At 46.2% G+C, this 18,110-nt stretch overlaps 1 protein-coding gene across 4 annotated transcripts in view; it reads right to left on the bottom strand.

Annotated features, from left to right (window-relative positions):
- kidins220b (kinase D-interacting substrate 220b) overlaps positions 1 to 18,110 on the bottom strand; it is a 123,231-nt gene that overhangs the window by 35,449 nt on the left and 69,672 nt on the right. For all 4 annotated transcript variants that reach the window (XM_083790008.1, XM_083790006.1, XM_083790009.1 and 1 more), the window contains exons 24-25: positions 5,323 to 5,501; positions 2,704 to 2,936 (exon numbers count right to left, since the gene is read on the bottom strand). In XM_083790008.1, the coding sequence (XP_083646134.1) occupies positions 2,704 to 2,936; positions 5,323 to 5,501 (412 nt within the window). The remainder of the gene's footprint in view (positions 1 to 2,703; positions 2,937 to 5,322; positions 5,502 to 18,110) is intronic.

Here is an 18,110-nt window from a genome sequence, read left to right as displayed (position 1 = left end):
ATGGATGGATGGGTGGATGGATGGATGGATGCATGGGTGCATGGATGGATGGGTGGATGGATGGATGGGTGGATGGATGGATGGATGGATGCATGGGTGCATGGATGGATGGATGGATGGATGGATGGATGGATGGGTGGATGGATGGATGGATGCATGGGTGCATGGATGGATGGGTGGATGGATGCATGGATGATGGATGGATGGATGCATAGATGATGGATGGATGGATGGGAGGATAAAATGAGACTGAATAAAATAAAATAAGACTGAATTAATGCATAGCATTGGCTTCATGGACATCATCGCTGTTGAGCAGAACAGTGTATGAAAATAAATCACACCCATGTAAACTGAGTGGTGCAACTCCCCTCTCCCCCCCCCCCCCCTCTCCTCTCTCTCTCTCTCTCATTAGCAGGCAACAGTGCAGCACTAATACTATCTCTCTCTCTCTCTCTGTTTCTGGCAAACAGCGCCCCTACTGGTACTCAGTCATACTCGTGCTCATTAATCCATTTAGACCCGAGTTAAAAACATTCACTTTGAAAGAATATAATATTAAAAGATTTGCGCCACATTTTTACGATTTTTCAAAAATAGCAGACGTACAAGCTCGTAGCGCGCCACTCGGTGGCGCGCTATGAGCTTGTAGATCTACTATTTTTCAATAGCTGAAGTGGAACAGAATGCTTAAAACACCAAAAGGGGTTCCCGCCCAAAACACATAGGTGTACACGGACATTTCTGTTCCTTGGAGTGGTTGCACCACTCAAAAATAAAGAAAACATTAAAAACTCTCCATAATAGAGCACCGAAGTCTGGCGTCAATATCGCTAGAGGGCGCTAAGTCCACTGGTTCATGTGCTTTTTATTCCCCATAGGGGGATTTTAGTTCGCCTCATATAATAACAGTTTGGAAGATTTACAAATCATCAACTGACTGAGAGAAAACACTAATGTTACTGCTGCTGAATTACTGTAGTTAAATTTTTACTAGAAACAGACGGTATCATACAGTATAATTATGTGACTGACTGTCGTAAACGATACAGAGACACCTCCGATAACATCGCCCAGACCACAATTCTTATATGAGACGATTTTAAGATGACCCCATGATATTCTCCAGAGAGAAAAAACTTCCATGAACCAGGGGATGAGTGAGGGACGTCAGGACTTCGGCGCTCTATGTGAGGAAAGCTTTGCGACGTGTTTGCGAGCTTGTTGATCTGCTATCTTCTGCGAAAGCTAGGGAATACACTAGCATGGAGCCCTGGGGGTCTCCAGTCGTTTTTATTTTTATCCCACGATTTTGTAACCCATTTTTCACCCCTGTGTCAATTATCTAATGTGATCCTGGGCTCTACACACCCTCCGCCAACCTGGGGAGAGCAACGGACTTGAACTCATGCTTCCTTCATGCCTGAGTGTTTCCCTGGTTGGACGTAGCGCATGGAAGGAACACGTTATTCCAACCAGTTCCTTTCCCCTCCATCAGGCTCCCCGGCTGGCCAGGGGGAGGCAGTTTAGAGAACATGCAAACCTACCCCATGATATAGCCTATTTACTTTATTATCAATGCTGAAGATGTGTACTGTACAGTGTGTACTGTACTGTGGAGCTAGCTATCAAATGTAGTAGACGGATCATGAGTTGTTTAGTGTTGTATTGTTGTGTTGAATGAATGTTGTATGTGAATGTATGTAATAATATGGAAGAAATGTTTTAATGATGATATGTTTAAGACCCCAGGAAGAATAGCTGCTGTGACTCACAGTAAGCTAATGGGGATCTAATAAATAAATCAATTAAATCTGTAATGAAGACCGAAGGTTTCTGCCCAACAGCGAGGATATGAAATAAAGGCATCCATCAAAACAAACGATCCAACAGATAATGTCAAAACGTCAATGCGATGACGTGAGACGTTGCACCACTGTTGTTGACACCATTCATTATTCCTCAAGCAGAAAGTTTGACTTTACAAAACTCATGTTAACCTTTCTGGTGTGAAATCTGGAAGTCTGGAACCAGTGCATATTATCAATTCCTGTCAACAACGGTTGCAAGGGGGTCACTCGCACTCGCGCGCGCACACACGCACGCACGCACGCGCGCGCGCACACACACAGGAAACATCAAGCGAAACTAAATCAAACGGGAGCACAGCACAGACAGACTGAAAACATCACCTAGCTAATTAAAGCGTTTGGCAAAATCATGAAACAAACAAACGCTGGGAACTAAAACGAACATTTGAGGCCGTGTTTTCTTGCACGTGATGATCAACCCACACAACAGTTCCCTATACCGTTCCCTATGCTGCCAGTCTGTCTGTCTGTCTGTCTGTCTGTCTGTCTGTCTGTCCGTCCAATGGAGAGCGACTGAACCTTGGGGGCAAAGGCCATTGCTTGGTCCGCATACGTCACCGTTTCCCAAACAGTTGGTCTAAGACTCCAGTGAGGCTCTCCCAACGTTGAGGCGCTTGGGCCTTAGTGGTAAGAGCGGGGGGACTGCAGGCGGACCCCGTGGAGTTATGAATGACGAGGAAACCCCCGTGGAACCTCTGGAGTGAGCGTGGAAATACAGTGGCCCTCTTCATTGTCAAATTAAAGTTGCCCACACCTGCCCTATAGGGTGGCACCACGTCGCGCCTGCACCCGCTCTGAGATAAACTGAAACTCCCAGAAGAACTCCACTCACCCGGTTATAGTAGGGGTGCTGTGGCCCCGCCAGGCCGCTGTAGTAGCTGCTGTGGGTCTGCGGGGGCCCCCCCCCCGGGGGGCCGTTGAAGGGGCCCCCCGTGAAGGAGGCGGAGGGCGACAGGGCAGACACCTGGCTGTACACCGAGGTGGGCCGAAGCTGCTGGGCGGTGGGCCCGTCCTGCAGACCCCCCGGGGGGTAGGAGGTCATCTGCTCCCGGGCCGCGCGCACGTCTGAGAGAATAATAATAATAGCTTAATTATTATTGTATTGTATTGTATTGTCTGTATTGTTTTATCTTTTATGTAAAGATTTCATTGTGTAATGTATTTATTATTTTCTTGTCTAGTTTTGTTTCATTTACTTACAGTAATTACTGTAAGTAAAATTGTTTAATCAAGCTGATTTTGTGTATTTTTCCACTTGGCTGTGGTGTATGTCGTTCATGCTTTGAAGTCCGATAATACACACTGACACACCCAAAAAAATAATAAATGAATAAATAATTCATTACTACAACGATGACATCATGAGCTGGGCCTCACGACCCTTAACCCATTTAGGCCCGACATCGAAATAAAATAAAAAGTCTTCTAAATTCTGACAGTCTTCTGAAATACCTGTTGCTGTATCAGTGGTGCTCAATATTTCATGTCAAGGACCCCTTGAGCCTGAGGAAGGTCGCAAGACCGAAACGTTGCTCAATTAATAAAATTGCTCTGAACTAGCAAGTGGCAGTGTGCGGATGTCCCTTCTTCCACATTGTATACTCTCTGTCATCATCGCACCTGCTCCAAATTGCCTGCCGGGAAGTCTTCTCTCTACATGTCAAGGACCCCAAAAATTATATGAAATTCAGACCCCCATCTGAAAATATGTTGTTCCAGGAAGCAAAGATGTAAGTTCAAAACGTTCGCTCTGAAAGAATATATAATCAAAGATTTGCGCCGCATCACCATTTTTCAAAAATAGTGCGGCACCGAGTGCCGCACTATTAAAGGACAACTTTAATTTTTTTCAACCAAGGTTCATGTTGTAGGTTGTTATTAGAGAAAGTAAAAGATGAGTGTTATTTTTTTTTCATTTGCTGCTTTCTTTCGTTTTAGCGATTTTAGCTGTTTTTGATAGGGGGGCGGGGGCATTCGAGCATGGGGCTAAATATGTATTTTATTAGCGATTTATTTTTTTATTATTTACTATGGTCCTAATAAACCCCAGGAAATTTCATCTGGCCACAAAAGATCACGAGTTCTACTGAATGTGTCAAACTGACATATTGAGCCTATGACACACAGTGTGGCTTCCCCCCAGTAGGCTACCTTCACATTCAGTAGATCCTGTGATATTTTTTTGTGGCCAGATGTAATTTCCTGGGGTTTATTAAGACTATAGTAAATAATAATAAAAAAAATCGCCATAATATTTTGTAAAAAAATACATATTTAACCCCATGCTCGAATGCCCCCGCCCCCCTATCAAAAACAGCTAAAATCCCTAAAATGAAAGAAAGCAGCAAATGAAAAAAAAAAAAGAACACTCATCTTTTACTTTCTCTAATAACAACCTAAAACTTGAACCTTGGTTGAAAAAAACTAAAGTTGTCCTTTAACTTGTAGGTCTGCTATTTTTGAAAAATCTTTGAAAATATATTGTTTCACAGCGATATTGTTTTAAACTCAAATCTTTGCTTCTGGGGGAGGTCCCTGGAATAAAGCAATAGGCCACAAGAGGTCTCAGGTTACTGTGGATTTTACCATGGCTGAGAGGCGTAGTGAGACCCGACATGCAGCGTCTCACTGGTAGAATCCACGGTAAGCTGGGACCTCGCGTGGTTTATTGCTTTTCTAAAACGGTTACAAACATATAGCAATATTAACCTAATGAAACTATTACATTCACAAAAGTAGCTACGCTTTGCACCCACCAGAGTGAGCCACATCACTGCCTTGTTTTGCTCGGCAAGTAGGCTATGTGACGGGAGAATAGCGCTTGATGTCTTTACGGGGCTGCCTGGAGCCACACATTCACAGTCATATGAATGCGGGCGGTGCTTACACGCCCGCCAGCGTATGTAAGGCAATCAAGTGCTCCCCTTCCCCAGTACAGCTACAAGGCTGCAAGATGATACAAAGTGATTGAAGGTGTGGATTATCGGTGAGATTTACAACAGTCACGTGATGGTAACCAGCCAATCAGAATCAAGTATTGGGACTAATTGTTTTAGAACAACATATTTTCAGATTTGGGTCGGCGGCTAATTACATATAATATGGTGGGTCCTTGACCTTGACATGAAAATGTTTAAGAACGACTGACATAGAAACATGGGTTTTTTTCAAGAAAACTGTCAGGATTTAGAAGACTTTTTGTAGAATCGTCCTCGGGTCTAAATGGGTTTTAAGGGCCGATTCATACTCCTATTTTACCGCTGTTTCGGCGCTGTAGTACCGAAATGATTTCGGCTCGTCAGAATTTTTCAGTAGCACCGAAGAGCCGACTTTAGGACGGTACCCGCCCCCCCGAACCTCAAATGACGTCAAATTGTAGGCTTTACAGCGCCGAACCGACTTTTATTCGGCTCTAAAATAGGAGTATGAATCGGCCCTTAGTCGTATATACCTGCGATGATCTCTCGTAGCTTGGGGTCCAGGTTGACGGTGCAGGGCAGGAAGGTCTTGATGTCGCGTGCCGCCAGGATGGGCGTGCGCGACGAGAGGAACACCTCGAAGCTCCGCACGTCCCCGTCGATCTCCAGCAGAGGCTCCACATCCTTGGTGGTCGGGATGTTCTTGGTGATCCTGCAGTACACACACAACGGAGGAAAAATGCTGGACATGAATTCATCTCACAATTAACTAGGAATGCACCGAAAGGGACATTCTTGGCCGAAACCGAATATCTAATATAGGAAACAGTTGGCCGAAATCCGAAAAGCCAAATATTATAGAGCACCGAAGTCTGACGTCAATATCGGTAGAGGGCGCAAATCCACAGGTTCGTGTACTTTTTATTTGCATTATAATCCCCATAGGGGGATTTCAGATCGCCTCATATAAGAACTGTGTTTGAAAAAGAATCATGTCACCCCGGCCACTTCACTAATATGGATATTAAGAATCAACTGACTGAGAGAAAATGCTAATGTTACTGCTACTGAATTAGTTACATTTTCGCTAGAAACAGACTGTATCATATATGAGTGACTGACTGTTGCAAACGATACAGAGACACCTCCCTGACAATAACGCCGAGACAGCTTGTTTATTTTTGGACCACAACGCTTATATGGAACGATTTTAAGATCACCCCATGTTATTCTCCATAGAGAAATGACTTCCGCGAACCAGGGGAATCGAAGGGATGAGCGAGTTACGCCATGACTTCGGTGCTCTATTAATATATATATATATATATATATATATATATATATTTTTTTTTTTCTAGAGTTTTTGTAGGCCTACCGTTGCTGTCATGGCCGTACCATGAAATGAGAGCACTTGTTTGAGCCAGAAAACGCCAGACCACAGAAAATCTACTGAATGTTAATGTCTTATTGGGTTGGGTGCAAACTAAAAGTTACAAAAACTTTTATTTTATGTGATGATCCCTTTAGGCCTTATCAGACGCAGAGTCTAAAGAAGTGAACCTTTCAAGTCTGTTTTCTCAACTCGTTGTTTTCTGCAAGACATTACTCTATAAGCCATATCTCCAAAACTTGTGGGTCAAACTGAACAACCAATGTCAATTTGAAGCTACGATTCCCTTATGGCAAAATATATCAAAACGGGGAAAAAAAAATCCAATGGCAGTCCCTCAGTCAAATTTAGTCACAACATTATGTAGACGAGCAAATTAGCTAACCAATCACAGGCAACAGGCATTCTGATTGGCCAGTATGAGATGATACATGATGATGTACGATGATAAGAGAGCCCCTCACTTCACACAGGTGTGATTAAAATGAAAAATGAGTTAATAGCACAGGCAGACTCTTCACATACTAGAGCAAGTCTGAAATTAGTTGAAATCATGTAAATATGAAATAAATGTTTAAACATGTAGCGATAGGTGTAATGTTAGAGACCTCAGAAGTGAACCTTTCAAGCCTGTTTTCTGCAAGACCTTTCAAGGCTGTTTTCTGCAAGACCTTTCAAGGCTGTTTTCTGCAAGACATTACTCTATAAGCCATATCTCCAAAACTGGTGGGTCAAACTGAACCAATATGTCAATTTGAAGCTATGATTCCCTGCTTTCATATGACATGAAAAAACGGATGGGATGGTTGGAGCGGCGCAATTACATACAAAGTCAATGCAAAGACGATTATTGCGCAAACGCGACCTGGCGCAACACAAATGGGACAAACCGAGCCGAATATACAATTCATGTCTGAACGCACCTTTAGAAACGGTCAAGCCTTTACATGGAGTTTCACATGCGGTGACGTCACTGTGACAGTGTTCTAAAGGGGTCTACTTCTAGAGAAAGCAAAACTAAGTGGACAATACGTTTTCCAGCAGCTAGCTGAGAGAGGAAATACTGGCCCAGTTTGGATCCACCAAGTGCTGACTTTTAACTAAAATGGCCGCCCAGGTCTCCTTTTCAGAGGAGCACTTCTCTTGTGCCGTGTGCCGCGACATATTTAAAGACCCCGTACTGCTGACGTGCAGCCACAGCTTCTGCAAAGCCTGCCTGCGGGAATGGTGGATGCACAAGAGGACAAACGAATGTCCACTTTGCAAGAAAATCAACAAGAGGAAGTATCCGCCTTGCAACCTGGTTCTGAAGAACCTGTGCGAGACCTTCGCGCAGGAGAAACGTCGCAAGACGGATCCCGAGGAGGGAGCCGAGGAATTACTGAAGCTCTTGCGGAAGAAACTGAAGGTTTTCACTAAAGTCAAAACAATCTGCGACCAAACGGCGGAGCACGTCAAGGTCCAGGCCCAAAACACGGAGAGGAAGATCAAGGAACAGTTTGAGAAGCTTCATCGGTTTCTGCGAGAGGACGAGGAGGCCAGGATCGCCGCGCTAAGGGAGGAACAGAAGCAGAAGAGCCAGACGATGAAGGAGAAGATCGAGGTTCTGAACGGAGACATATCGGCTCTTTCGCACAAAATCAACGGCATAGAGGAGGAGCTGAGAGCCGAACACACGTCAGCGTCATTCCTGCAGCACTGCAAGGACACGGTGGAAACAGTCCAGCTCACCGTGCAGGACCCACAGCCGGTCTCGGAGGCCATGATAGACGACGTCAAACACCTGGGAAACCTGGCCTTCAGAGTCTGGGACAAGATGAAGGACGTCGTCTCCTACACCCCCGTCATCCTGGACCCCAACACGGCGCACCCGGGACTCGTCCTCTCCGACGGCCTGACCGGCGTGAGACGCGGAGAGAGGAGACAGCAGCTTCCCGACAACCCTGAGCGGTTCGAGTACCTGTACGTCCTGGGCTCCGAGGGCTTCGGCCCGGGGTCTCCACGCCACAGCTGGGACGTGGAGGTCGGCGACAACGCGGACTGGGGCGTCGGCGTGCTGGCCGAGTCGTTCCGGCGGAAGGGGAAAAGCGGCGGTGGCAAAGTCTGGAGTCTGAACCTGTACGACGGCAAATACACGGCGTACACGCCGGGCTCGTTCACCGACCTGTCGGTGAGGCGGAAGCCCCGGAGGATCCGGGTGACGCTGGACTGGAGCAGAGGGAGGCTGTCCTTCTCCGACCCGGACGCCGACCGTGACGGCGACGCGCACATACACACCTTTGCGGCCGGGTTCACCGAGAGGGTCTTTCCCAACGTGTACAACGGCGACGCCACTCTCCCCCTGAAGGTGGCGCCGAGGAGGATTATTAGCGTGACGACAAGAGAGGACGATAACGACGACCGCCACGACGGCCACGAAGATAAGGATGACGAAGGCGATGAAGCGGACGACGATGATGAGGAAGAAGACGATTCTGATGATGATTATGATTATGTTGATGATGAAGATTATGTTGATGATGATGGTGATGGTGATGATGATGATGATGATGATGGTGGTGATGATGATGATGATGATGATGATGATGATGATGATGATGATGAAGATGATGATTAACTCACCCCGTTGCCACTGACGCCTAAGGACGCCTTTTTTAATATCAATTAATTGAGGTGCTCAGCTGTGTCCAGATTCCCTGCGTAACAAACGCTCCGGTTTTCATTTCCGGAAAAATAAAAATAAAAAAATGAAATATCCGTTGGCTTATAAGATGATGATTATGATGATGATGATGACTTCTTCTCACTTATTTTTGAGGGGCGCAATAGCCCCTCCCCAACCCCTGGTTCTCAAAAGTAATGTTACACTATGGCAGCAAAGTCTATGGATATTTTAGAGCATCCTTCGACCTGGTAACGTCTGTTTAGGCATCGTGTCTATTTTTGTCCAACACGAACACTAAATTCCCAATACGTCGTGATGCTGTACGATGGTAAGAGCGCCCCTCACTTCACACGGGTGTGATGTATTTATTTTTGGTTCTCATTGTTTTGTAGTCTCATAGCCTGTGATGAGAATATAATTTCCCTGTGGAATAACAAAGGTACACAGACGCTAAAATAGTCTCTGGAAAGCACACTCACATTTACATTTATTTTGTATTTTAGAAGTCAGCAAAACTACGCCGCTTCAAGGCTTCTTTTATTGGGAAGGTTTATCTTCCGGGTTTGAGGACAATCAGAAAAGACCTCCGAACATTGGCGTTCTGTCAAAACCATGGAGAGGCTCCGTTGATTTAAACTCATGAGCCTTTTTCAGTCCACCTGTATACAAGTGAACTGCAGTGCACATGCGCGAAACCGGTCTAGGATCGCTGAAGAAGGAAAGCCCAAGCAAAAAAACCCCAACACAAAACAGAAAAAAACCAAAAACCAATAATATCAATAATCAATAATAAAGCTTATATGGCGGTGTTCCGTCGGAAGCAGTTGACAGTTGGATTATATATGACGGACTATTCCGTCACAAGTAGACAATGTGTTAACGTATGCAGCATCCGACCCGGGACCTAACTTAACCCATTTAGACGCGATCCTGACAGTTTTCTGAAAAACCCCAATGTCGTTCTCAAACATTTTCATGTCAAGGACCCCCAAAGATATATGAAATTGTCCGCCAAGTCCATCTGAGAATATGTTGTTCCAGGGACCCCCACCAGAAGCAAAGATTTGAGTTGAAAGTGTTCGCTCTGAAAGCATTATAGTCAAAGATGTGTGCCACATATGTGCGTGCGTGCGTTTGTTTCGTATTATTATTATTAATATAATAATAATAATTATTATTATTATTAATAGAATTATTAGTATTATTATTGTTATTATTATAAAATATATAATATTATATATGTATTATTATATATGGAGGAAGAATGTGTTAAAAAAGAGTGTAGTATTTATTAAAATGTCGTTTCTATGTGGACACGCCCACCAGTTAAAAAATAGCAGAGCTACAAGCTCATAGCACAGCACTTGGTGCCGCGCTATGAGCTTTTAGATCTGCTATTTTTCAACAGATAATGCATAACATAATGCTTAAAACACCAAAAGGGGTTCCAGAAGGATTCATTGAAAACATCCGTCCTTGTCTCTCTCTCTCTCTGGTGACTGATATTGTCCTTCCAATGGGCGAGAAGACTTTTAGTCAACGTTTAGTCGACAAAAACTAAAACATGTCAAAGTGTGTTGTCAAAATCAACACTGCTCTGCATATCTTGACGAATATGGACTTCAGATTCCTGGAAACAAGTTTCATGCAGCAAAAGTACTCACATAATAGTAAAGTATCAATATTGCAATGTAGAAATCCAAGCTAAACTACAAAAGTAACTGTTGACTGCGAGAGGTCCATGCTTCAATGTTTATGTCTGCAGTCTGTTGCTTGGAGCATGGATTTACGGGCAAAGTTGCTGTGTACTAGATAGTCTTTAAGATTTTTCTTTTTTCTGTATGCCAATATAATTTTATAATCTTTAGAAGATCATCCGTTCGGTTCACAAAATTCCTTTTTATTCTGTTGTTGGCTAGTCTTCTCTGTGTTGAATAACTGGTTATCAGGGCAAATTTAGGGCCTGGATCCCGCACTCTTACTTCTAAAAAGGTATTGTGAGCTTTCCGGAGGAATGTCCTAGTGTATCCTCTTAGCGTTTTACAAGATATTTTGAAATCACTTCTTTGCGTGCAAATCCTATGGAATCCTAGTAGTTGTGATTTGACTAATCCTGTGTAGGGTGGAATGACGTTTTGTGTAGTAAGGTGTGAGTGTCTGTTTCTTTAAAGAATACTTTTAAATCTAGTTTCCCGTTTGTGTTAAAGTTTGGGCCCTTGAAGATTATTACATCAAGAAAGTCAATCCTTTCTGTGTGTGTCACATATTTTATCGTTATGGATCTATGATGGCTATTTAACACATCAATAAATAGTAGGCCAAGGAAGTAGAAAGTCACCAATGAGCTCATCAATGAGGTCATCATCATATGGTGCAGGTGCAGAAAAGTTGAGACATTGAGGGGGCAGAAAACAGCCCGCTCACGTGGTTCTTGTACTTGCGCGAGCCCATATAGACTCCAATGCATTCCGTAAACTTCCGGTTATCCCCATGCTCAATATAATTCTATGTAGAAGAGATTGGACTGAAGCCCCATGAAGTGAACGGAGTTTGTGTAACTCTGTCTTACTCTATGGCTCTGTAAGGCTGGATGTCCACCACTCTTGTTCAAGTGCGCTGACGTCACCATGACGGCCACTCAGAGACAGTTTATTTGCAGATAAACGGAATCAGAAAGGGAGAACGCAAACCATTTTTTTCCGCAGCTACAGAAGGCCATATCGAGCTAGATCTTTCCTTACTCCGTGTCGGCTGAGTGTGGAAATTTAACAAGAACCAGGATTACTCACAACAAAAAGAGCAATAACACGATTCGAGTTGACACGGTGCGTGTTTTTAGCTTGCCCCCCCCCCCCCCAGAAATGGAGTCGTCTCTGTCGGAAAGCTTCTCAGGGGATTTCTCCTGCGCCGTGTGCCGCGACGTTTTCAAACACCCCGTTCTGCTGCTGTGCAGCCACAGCTTCTGCAAAGCCTGCCTGCACGAGTGGTGGACGCACAAGGACATGAGGGAGTGTCCGGTCTGCAAGAACATATCGTCCATGGACGACCCGCCCTGCAACCTGGCCCTGAAGAACCTGTGCGAGACCTTCGTCCAGGAGAAACGTCGGAAGATGGACCCCAGGGAGGCGGCCGAGGAATCGCTCGAGCTCCTGCAGGAGAAGCTGAAGGTCTTCACCAAGGCGAAGGCGAACTGCGACCAGACGGCGGAGCACATCAAGGTCCAGGCCCAGAACACGGAGAGGAAGATCAGGGAACGGTTCAAGGAGCTTCATCGGTTCCTGCGGGAGGAAGAGGAGGCCAGGATTGCCGCGCTGAGGGAGGAGGAGTCTAAGAAGAGCCGGACGATGGCGGAGAAGATCGAGGGCCTGAGCCGGGAGATGTCGACCCTCTCGGGCACCATCGGAGCCATCGAGGAGGAGCTGAGGGCCGGGCGTGGCGTCACGCTGCAGAGCCACCGGGCCGCCGTGGAACGCGTCCAGTTCTCGCTGCGCGACCCGCAGCCCGTCACGGGGGCGCTCATCGACGAGGCCCGGCACCTGGGAAACCTGGCCCACCGCGTCTGGGACAAGATGCGGGAGGAGGCGGTCTCGTACGCGCCCGTGGTGCTGGACCCCAACACGGCGCACGCACGGCTCGTGCTCTCCGACGACCTGACGGCCGTGCGGCGTGGAGCCGTGGACCAGCGGCTCCCCAACAACCCCGAGCGATTTGACCTCTACTGCCGCGTGCTCGCCCAGTCGGGCCTGGGCTCGTCGGGCGGGCCGCACAGCTGGGACGTGGAGGTCGGCGACAACAGCCACTGGACGGTGGGCGTGCTCGCCGACTCGGCGCAGCGCAAGGGGAAGCGCGTGGCCCAGTGCTGGAAGGTGAGCCTCTACGATGGAAAGTATGCGGCGCACGCCAAGCCCGCGGGCTCCGTCGCCACCATCCAGGTGAAGGCCAAGCCCCGGAGGGTGCGCGTGCAGCTGGACTGGAGCCGAGGCAAGCTGACGTTCTGGGACCCGGACGCCGGCGCCCTCCTGCACGCCTTCCAGCACACGTTCACCGACGCGCTCTTCCCGTACGTGCACAACGGCGACGACGCGCTCCCGCTCAAGCTGCTGCCGCGGAGGATGAGCGTGGTCAGGGAGGAGGACGACCATGCCGCCAGGGGAGGGGCTTCTTCTTCTTCTTCTTCCGCGAGTAGGCACGCGTCGTCGGCGTCGTCGGGCCGGTCCCTTCAGGCTTCCCGGCCGTTCAGGCCTTGAGGTGGGGGGGAGATGTCTCGTCCGTGGCAAAGTTTAGGTTTTGATCATATTACCCAATTAGTGAATCAAGTCTCCAGATTGTCCTCAGACTATGTATACTTGTATAGGTCACTGGTTTACTATGGCACATTAGGTATAGTCCCCACAGGAATCCGCGGAGAACATTCCTTGATTCCGCGGCTTAGTTAATATTCCGTGGAGATGAATTGATTTAACCTAAAATGACCAGTTATCAAGCAAATGTTTTATTTTGTTTTAATAATCAAGTAAGATATTTTATTAAATAGATAATTAATTGTAATTATGGATGGGTCATAATAATCAAATATTCCAATAATAGTTTTTGAGGATATTATTATTATTATTATTAATGTTTAAATTATTTGTTTTGGTTGCAAAGGTTATTGTCATTCAAACCCTGCCCACAGTAACTACAATTTAGAGGATACCTAATGTGGGTGTAATATTTATTCTGTCAGGACACAGATTCAGTTTCAGTAGGAACCATTTACACAGATTCAGTTTCAAGTCGGACCAGATATTAGGAGGGACCTTATGTGCCACACTAACTATAGTCCCCCAGCCCTGTGAAGAAAGTGTCCTCACTCCTCAGACACCTCACCACAAATGTTTATTATAGTACCTATTAACTACTACCTAGCCTACTGGTACTACCTACTGGTACTGATAAGTAACGTTGTCATGTTTTTCGGACGCTCCGCGACGCACCCTGATCTTTCCTCCCGGAAATGTCCCCATTGAAAATTCCCGGGATGAAAAACAGGGTCGACAATTCCACAGACGTTCTAGTATTCCGCGGGCGTTCTAGTATCCCACGGATGGTCGAGAAATCCCCGGAAAATTCCGCGATCGCAGAATCCTATGGGGACTAAGGGCCGATTCATACTCCTATTTTAGAGCCGAATAAAAGTCGGTTTGGCACTGTAGAGCCTACAATTTGACGTCATTTGAGGTTCGGGGGGGGGGCGGGTACCGTCCTAAAGTCGGCTCTTCGGTGCTACTGAAAATGTCTGATGAGCCGAAATCATTTTGGCACTACAGCGCCGAAACAGCGGTAAAATAGGAGTATGAATCGGCCCTAATTAGGAGTCCATTGAAACAGTGGATCTCGGGAACTTTAGCATATGCAAAACATGGACAAAACATAAGGGGACAAAGCATTTTGCTGAATCCACGGCATGTGAGTATATAATCTGCAGATACTGCGTGTGCATTGAAGCTGTCAATACCCTAAACTGGCCAAAAAGCTCGAACCAGCTCAGTGGCCTTGTGGTTAGTTAGACTAGCAGGGGTACCCACCTTTTTTTTACTTGAGAACTACTTTTAAAATGACCAGCTCAACAACACCATTGCTGAAAATAGTTTCAATATGTACCTGAGGGTGCTTTAGAATAACGGGCGCTGGCATTACATATAAGACAAATGCACTTGGAATGGGAAATAGAGCGGGAGAAATGGGAATAGGTCAGGTTTTTTTGAGTGGTGTTGTTCCTATGTCCTAATGTGACTATGTCCGTTTAGAGTACCAGTAGGGGCAAACGTGGCACTGTTGTGCCAGAAAGAGAGAGAGAGAGAGTGTTGCACTGTTGCCTGCTAATGAGAGAGAGAGAGAGAGAGAGAGAGAGAGAGAGAGAGAGAGCACCACTCAGTTCACACAGGTGTGATGTTTTGTATTTAATTTAATAAATTCAATAATGCTACCGATGTTTGTGCACATGCAGCAACACTCTTGAAAAGAAAATATTGCATTGTGGATTTGAGCTGAGAGGCCCCTTTTTGATGTCAATCAATCAAGTGGCAGATCCCACAAATATTGAATTGAAATATTCTTTCGGGGCATGTCATGTGATCTACTGGTAGATCGTGATCTACCTTCTGGGCACCCCTGAGTTAGAGTGTCCGTCCTGAAAGTCGGAGGTCGGGGTTCGATCGGTCATACAAAAGACTGTAAAAATGGGACCCAATGCCTCCCTGCTTGGCACTCAGCATCAATGGGTTTGGCTTGGGGGGGTCGAATCAACTAATGACCCCTCACTTCACATGGGTGCGATTTTCTTTTATTTGCATGAATCAGTGCTATTGAACACCCTTTACGTCTACGTGTTATTTTGACAATATTGAACCAAACCTCCTAAGTCCATTGGAGCCTCAAACTGTCCGCTAAAGCAGCTAACCCCCCCCTTTTTGTTCATTTCAGATGAAAGTAGAGAATCATAGCTAGGAATTAAGTTTACAGTGTAAAATTTTAAAAACAAAACAAAAAAACTAGGGGTCCTTGAAATGAAAACAGTTTGAGAATAACTTATGCAACTTTGAGCTGTGACATTATGTCTACTGCATGTCTAAAGATGACCAGTGTTGGGAGAGCTACTTTTATTTTTGATTACATTACCCATTGCCTTCATTTTAAATGCACTACTCTCGTTACATATCGCTGAGCAAGAGCAATAATTAAATTACGTATTACTTTTTAGTTACTTTTACAAAAAATGCTCAAATAGAACAAATGACATATCCTAGATCTAAAGTAATGTATGAATGCTGGCAGGAACCCCTTTTGGTGTTTTAAGCATTATTTCTGCTAATTTTGAAAGAATCGTGAGAATGATATAGAAACAGGTGTTTCAGAAAACTTTCAGGATTTAGAAGAATCGAGATTTAGTAGAATCGAGCTCGGGTCTAAATGGGTTAATATCCAAGTTAATTTCCAAGAATTGCCATATATGGTCGCGCCTCGTGACATCACACCTTCATGTATGGTCGCGCCTCGTGACATCACACCTCCATGTATGGTCGTGCCTCGTGACATCACACCTCCATGTATGGTCGTGCCTCGTGACATCACACCTCCATGTATGGTCGCGCCTCGTGACATCACACCTCCATATATGGTCGCGCCTCGTGACATCACACCTCCATGTATGGTCGTGCCTCGTGACATCACACCTTCATGTATGGTCGCGCCTCGTGACATCACGCCTTCATGTATGGTCGCGCCTCGTGACATCACACCTTCATGTATGGTCGCGCCTCGTGACATCACGCCTTCATGTATGGTCGCGCCTCGTGACATCACACCTCCATGTATGGTCGTGCCTCGTGACATCACACCTCCATGTATGGTCGCGCCTCGTGACATCACGCCTTCATGTATGGTCGCGCCTCGTGACATCACACCTTCATGTATGGTCGCGCCTCGTGACATCACACCTCCATGTATGGTCGCGCCTCGTGACATCACACCTCCATGTATGGTCGTGCCTCGTGACATCACGCCTCCATGTATGGTCGCGCCTCGTGACATCACACCTCCATGTATGGTCGTGCCTCGTGACATCACACCTCCATGTATGGTCGCGCCTCGTGACATCACACCTCCATGTATGGTCGCGCCTCGTGACATCACACCTCCATGTATGGTCGCGCCTCGTGACATCACACCTCCATGTATGGTCGTGCCTCGTGACATCACACCTCCATGTATGGTCGCGCCTCGTGACACCACACCTCCATGTATGGTCGCGCCTCGTGACATCACGCCTCCATGTATGGTCGCGCCTCGTGACATCACGCCTTCATGTATGGTCGCGCCTCGTGACATCACGCCTTCATGTATGGTCGCGCCTCGTGACATCACGCCTTCATGTATGGTCGCGCCTCGTGACATCACGCCTTCATGTATGGTCGCGCCTCGTGACATCACGCCTCCATGTATGGTCGCGCCTCGTGACATCACGCCTTCATGTATGGTCGCGCCTCGTGACATCACACCTCATCACCCCCCTATTTTTTGGTTTAAAACGTTTTATTTGAACGAAATATGAACATATAGCCTGCAATAAAATTATTAAATTAAAATACGAATAATGTTATAGGCCTACTACGCTATTCAGAAAACGTGACACTTGACGTGAGTTTGCACTAATGTGACTGTCGAAGCACGGGGGGGGGGGAAATAAACGACCTCACGTCTTTCTTTCACATTAGCTATAGGTCTTTCACCCTTTGAGCAGTGCTGCTGGGTCCCCTTCTCCGCTGCAGAGAATGTGATCATCCCGCTTTGTACTATGAAAAGTCCAATTGGGTGTTAAAATAGCCAGCACGCCCAGTGCACAGCACAGCACACTGATGATTAGTGATTATTATATTGAGAGAGAGAGAGAGAGAGAGAGAGAGAGAGAGAGAGAGAGAGAGAGAGAGAGAGAGAGGGGCTGCGTGCTGGTGGTTATTATAAAACAAATTGTAGCCTATACTCATCTTTGTTTGTGTTCCGTTTCACGTTATTGCTGAGTAATATGCAGGCAAAAGCAAAAAGGTGTTTAGAAGTGACAATGTCCATCACAGGGAAAGGAAACTCCTCGCTCCGTCGCCCGTCGGTAAAACCCTCCTTTTACTACTCTATGGGTAAAATACACTTCTCACAGAGACTGATTAGGCTACTAATGATTGACAGGTGCAGCAGCTTTGGGAGTGTGCCTGAAGATGTCCAACACAGTTCTGGAGAGAGTGACTCGGTGCTTGTCCAGCGCAGACAGGAAATTATACGTTCTCCTCAGACATTCATATTTTGCTAAAGTGTATAAGCTCTGTATCTGGTTAATTGCGGGAGTATATGCAGGAGTCTCACTGATTTTATCTTGACCGCCCGTGCCCGCCCGCAGGTATTTAAATACCGCCCGTGCCATCAACAATTACGTTGGGTCCCGCTGGCTTCCCCGTTACAGCCCTTGAGTGTGATCCATAATTCCATATAAATATCATCAAACATGTTTGAAAATGATGGGAGGGTTCAGATTGGACATTTGAATGCACACTGTGTGAAAACTCCTTTAGTGTAATTTCTAACATGAAAAAACAACAACCTCCGGGATGACGGGTCCTGAAGAAATGTCCGGGAATTTATACCCGGGAGGCCCGTAATCCCGGGATCCCGGCATTAAACCCTAATGGTCGCACCTCGTGACATCACACCTCCATATTTGTTCATGCCCCGTGACA

This window comes from Protomyctophum parallelum, assembly GCF_964188405.1.
Source record: "Protomyctophum parallelum genome assembly, chromosome: 19".
Classification (NCBI taxonomy): Eukaryota; Metazoa; Chordata; class Actinopteri; order Myctophiformes; family Myctophidae; genus Protomyctophum; species Protomyctophum parallelum.
The sequence above is the reverse complement of the archived record's forward strand: the minus strand, read 5'-3'. Positions and strand labels throughout refer to the sequence as shown.